This window comes from Oncorhynchus clarkii, chromosome 19, assembly GCF_045791955.1.
Source record: "Oncorhynchus clarkii lewisi isolate Uvic-CL-2024 chromosome 19, UVic_Ocla_1.0, whole genome shotgun sequence".
In the NCBI taxonomy this organism is placed as follows: domain Eukaryota; kingdom Metazoa; phylum Chordata; class Actinopteri; order Salmoniformes; family Salmonidae; genus Oncorhynchus; species Oncorhynchus clarkii.
The window spans coordinates 59,510,597-59,515,596 of NC_092165.1; the positions used below are offsets into that span (position 1 = coordinate 59,510,597).

Consider the following 5,000-nt stretch of genomic DNA (forward strand, 5'->3'; position numbering starts at 1 on the left):
CCTTCTCTCTGGCAGGAAACTACCTTCCTTTCTGGCAGGAAACTACCTTCCTTTCTGGCAGGAAACTACCTTCCTTTCTGGCAGGAAACTACCTTCCCTTCTGGCAAGAACTACCTTCCCTCTGGCAGGAAACTACCTTCCTTTCTGGCAGGAAACTACCTTCCCTTCTGGCAAGAACTACCTTCTCTCTGGCAGGAAACTACCTTCCCTCTGGCTGGAAACTACCTTCCCTTCTGGCAGGAAACTACCCTGTGATGTCACAGAGAAGCCTTTTTCAGGACCTCTTCTGATCTTTTTAACCTCAGATCATAAAAACATAGACACCTGGTATTGTTCTGGAGATGATGAATATGAGGGTGAAAAGTGGCCTAAAAGTTCCCTTTAATATGTGTTTGTTGTAAAAGTGTAAATAAAAATATCATTTTAGCAGACACTTATATACAAATCATATATATACGGTAGGAGTCAAAATTTTGGACACACCTACTCGTTCAAGGGTATTTCTTTATTTGTACTATTTTCTACATTGTAGAATAATAGTGAAAACATCAAAACTATGAAACAACACATATGGAATCATGTAGTAACCCCAAAAAGTGTTTAAAAAAAAATCAAAAAATATTTTACATTTGAAATTCTTCAAAGTAGCCACCCTTTGCCTTGATGACAGCGTTGCACACTGATGACATTCTCTCAACCAGCTTCTTGAGGTAGTCACCTGGTATGCATTGTCTGGGTGTGTCTGGGTGTGTGTATTCTCTAGGTGACTTGTGTGGGCCACATCATAGGAGCTGTAGTAGCAGACACTCAGGCTCACGCTCAGAGAGCAGCCAAGGCCGTGAGGATCACCTACCAGGAACTACAGCCTGTAATCATCACCATACAGGACGCCATTACCCACCAGTCCTTCTTCCAGCCGGTTAGAACCATCCAGAGGGGAGACCTGGACCAAGGGTTCACACAGGCTGACCACATCCTGGAGGGTGAGTGTGTGTGTGAGGGTGAGTCTGTGAGGGTGTGTGAGTGAGTGAGTGAGTGAGTGAGTGAGTGAGTGAGTGAGTGAGTGAGTGAGTGAGTGAGTGTGTGAGTGAGTGTGTGTGAGTGTGAGTGTGTGAGAGTGAGGGTGAGGGTGAGTGAGTGAGTGAGGGTGAGTGAGTGAGTGAGTGAGTGAGTGAGTGAGTGAGTGAGTGAGTGAGTGAGTGAGTGAGTGCGTGAGTGAGTGAGTGAGTGAGTGAGTGAGTGATCATGTGTCTGTATTACCAGGTGAGATGCATATGGGAGGCCAGGAACACTTCTACCTGGAGACCAACGTTACTGTAGCTGTACCTAAAGGAGAGGATGGAGAGATGGAGCTGTTTGTCTCTACTCAGTCTGCTACCAAGACCCAGGTACACACACACACACACACACACACACACACACACACACACACACACACACACACACACACACACACACACACACACACACACACACTCACACACAGACTTGTGCAGCTAACCTAGTGGGGACATACAATTCAGTCCCATTCAAAATCCTATTTTCCTTAACCCATCACCCTAACCTTAACCCAAAAACCTAACCTTAACCCTAACCCTAGCTCCTAAATCTAACCCTAACCCTAACCCTAACCCTAACCCAAAAACCTAACCTTAACCCTAACCCTAGCTCCTAAATCTAACCCTAGCTCCTAACCCTAACCCTAACCGTAACCCTAGTTCCTAACCTTAACCCTAACCCTAACCCTAGCTCCTAACCCTAACCCTAACCCTAACCCTAGTTCCTAACCCTAACCCTAAATCTAACCCTAGATCCTAACCCTAACTCCTAACCCTAACCCTAAAACTAACCCTAGCTCCTAACCCAAAAACGAATTCTAACATTAACCCTAAAACCCAATGGAAATGACATTTGAACTTGTGGGGAGCAGCAAAATGTCCCCAGTTGGTCAACAACAAAAACTGTTTTACAATTCTTGTGGGGGCTACTGGTCCCCACAAGTATGGTTAAACACATCCACACACACACATTCAAACACTCACTCACTCTCTCTCTCTCTCGCTCTAGTCTCTGGTTGCTAAGGCGTTGGGTGTCCCGGCCAGTAGAGTGGTGATCAGAGTGAAGAGGATGGGAGGAGGATTCGGAGGGAAGGAGAGCAGGTCAACCACCCTGTCTACCGTGGTTGCTGTGGCTGCTCAGAAGTAAGATGACGCACAAATGTAGATCACTCCAGATTCAAAAAGCAAAATTGTTGGTTTTTGTAGGTTCGCAAGACGTCGGGAGACACTGTCCAGAGCAAAACAAAACTGTCCAGACCAACAACAGAAAAATCAGTGCCAGGAGCTTGGATTGAACCCGGGTCTATAAAATGAGAGTCAGCTACAAAACTAAACCGTGGAGTTTTTTTTCTTCTGATTTTAACCAATCAGAATGAATGCCTGAATTGAATTAGCACTATTCTAAACCCAAACCCCAAACATTTGGAATTAATGTCTGGTTGTTAACCAATTGGAATTAATGCCTTTCTGTTTTACTAAACCAAGTCGGAATTAATGCCTTTCTGTTTTACTAAAACCAAGTCGGAATTAATGCCTTTCTGTTTTACCAAACCAAGTCGGAATTAATGCCTTACTGTTTTACTTAACCAAGTCGGAATGAATGCCTAAACAAGTTCAGTCAAAACCGGTCACTAGGGGCAACAGCGAGCGCTAGTACAATGAAGTAGGCTTGAGATTTGCTAGGATGGTGAATGGGCGTAAGGGTAGCATGTTAAATCCCACTGATTGTCACTGCTATAGATTGTTAAATCCGACTGATTGGCACTGCTATAGAATGTTAAATTCCACTGATGGGCACTGTTATAGAATGTTAAATCCCACTGATGGGCACTGTTATAGAATGTTAAATCCCATTGATGGTCACTACTGTAGAATGTTAAATCCCACTGATGGGCACTGCTATAGAATGTTAAATCCCACTGATGGGCACTGCTATAGAATGTTAAATCCCACTGATGGTCACTACTGTAGAATGTTAAATCCCACTAATGGGCACTGCTATAGAATGTTAAATCCCACTGATGGGCACTGCTATAGAATGTTAAATCCCACTGATGGGCACTGCTATAGAATGTTAAATCCCACTGATGGTCACTGCTATAGATTGTTAAATCCCACTGATGGGCACTGCTATAGAATGTTAAATCCCACTGATGGGCACTGCTATAGAATGTTAAATCCCACTGATGGGCACTGCTATAGAATGTTAAATCCCACTGATGGGCACTGCTGTAGAATGTTAAATCCCACTGATGGTCACTGCTATAGATTGTTAAATCCGACTGATTGGCACTGCTATAGAATGTTAAATCCCACTGATGGGCACTGCTATAGAATGTTAAATCCCACTGATGGTCACTGCTATAGATTGTTAAATCCCACTGATGGGCACTGCTATAGAATGTTAAATCCCACTGATGGGCACTGCTATAGAATGTTAAATCCCACTGATGGGCACTGCTATAGAATGTTAAATCCCACTGATGGGCACTGCTATAGAATGTTAAATCCCACTGATGGGCACTGCTATAGAATGTTAAATCCCACTGATGCATGGTTAAATCCCACTGATGGTCACTGCTATAGAATGTTAAATCCCACTGATGGGCACTGCTATAGAATGTTAAATCCCACTGATGGGCACTGCTATAGAATGTTAAATCCCACTGATGGTCACTGCTATAGAATGTTAAATCCCACTGATGGGCACTGCTATAGAATGTTAAATCCCACTGATGGGCACTGCTATAGAATGTTAAATCCCACTGATGGGCACTGCTATAGAATGTTAAATCCCATTGATGGTCACTACTGTAGAATGTTAAATCCCACTAATGGGCACTGCTATAGAATGTTAAATCCCACTGATGGGCACTGCTATGTTAAATCCCACTGATGGTCACTGTTATAGAATGTTAAATCCCACTGATGGGCACTGCTATAGAATGTTAAATCCCACTGATGGGCACTGCTATAGAATGTTAAATCCCACTGATGGGCACTGCTATATAATGTTAAATCCCACTGATGGGCACTGCTATAGAATGTTAAATCCCACTGATGGGCACTGCTATAGAATGTTAAATCCCACTGATGGGCACTGCTATAGAATGTTAAATCCCACTGATGGTCACTGCTATAGAATGTTAAATCCCACTGATGGTCACTGCTGTAGAATGTTAAATCCCATTGATGGTCACTACTGTAGAATGTTAAATCCCACTGATGGGCACTGCTATAGAATGTTAAATCCCACTGATGGGCACTGCTATAGAATGTTAAATCCCACTGATGGTCACTGCTATAGAATGTTAAATCCCACTGATGGGCACTGCCGTGTCAACAAACTTTTCAAAATTGGATGTTTGGAGAATTGTGGGAAAAATTCTAATTTCGCAGTGAGACTGGTAGGTTGTTGTGAAATGCACACACTCGGGCGCACACAACCAAAAAAAGGATGCAAACATACAGTACACACACACACACACACACACACACACACACACACACACACACACACACACACACACACACACACACACACACACACACACACACACACAGACACACACATACACACACACACACTTCGCTACTGAAACTCTCTTTGTGTGTGTGTGTTGTGTCAGGTTGAAGAGGCCAGTAAGATGTATGTTGGATAGAGACGAAGACATGCTGGTGACGGGAGGACGACACCCCTTCTATGGACGTTACAAGGTAGGACATGCCTGTACACACACAGACGCACACGCACACGCACACACACACATTCAAACACACATGCATACACAAACCACAGAAAACGCAATCTACCACAGGGATAGTCTACCACGGGGATAGTCTACCACGGGGATAGTCTACCATGGGGATAGGCCACCACAGGGATAGTCTACAACGGGGATAGGCTACCACAGGGATAGTCTACCACGGGGAAAGTCTACC

The 5,000-nt window shown here is 44.0% G+C and overlaps 1 protein-coding gene across 2 annotated transcripts in view; it reads left to right on the forward strand.

Annotated features, from left to right (window-relative positions):
* The window catches only part of LOC139375442 (xanthine dehydrogenase), a 49,283-nt gene that overhangs the window by 31,584 nt on the left and 12,699 nt on the right, over positions 1-5,000 (forward strand). For both annotated transcript variants that reach the window (XM_071117229.1, XM_071117230.1), the window contains 4 exons: positions 764-983; positions 1,264-1,388; positions 2,068-2,201; positions 4,688-4,775. In XM_071117229.1, coding sequence (XP_070973330.1) covers positions 764-983; positions 1,264-1,388; positions 2,068-2,201; positions 4,688-4,775 — 567 coding nt within the window. The remainder of the gene's footprint in view (positions 1-763; positions 984-1,263; positions 1,389-2,067; positions 2,202-4,687; positions 4,776-5,000) is intronic.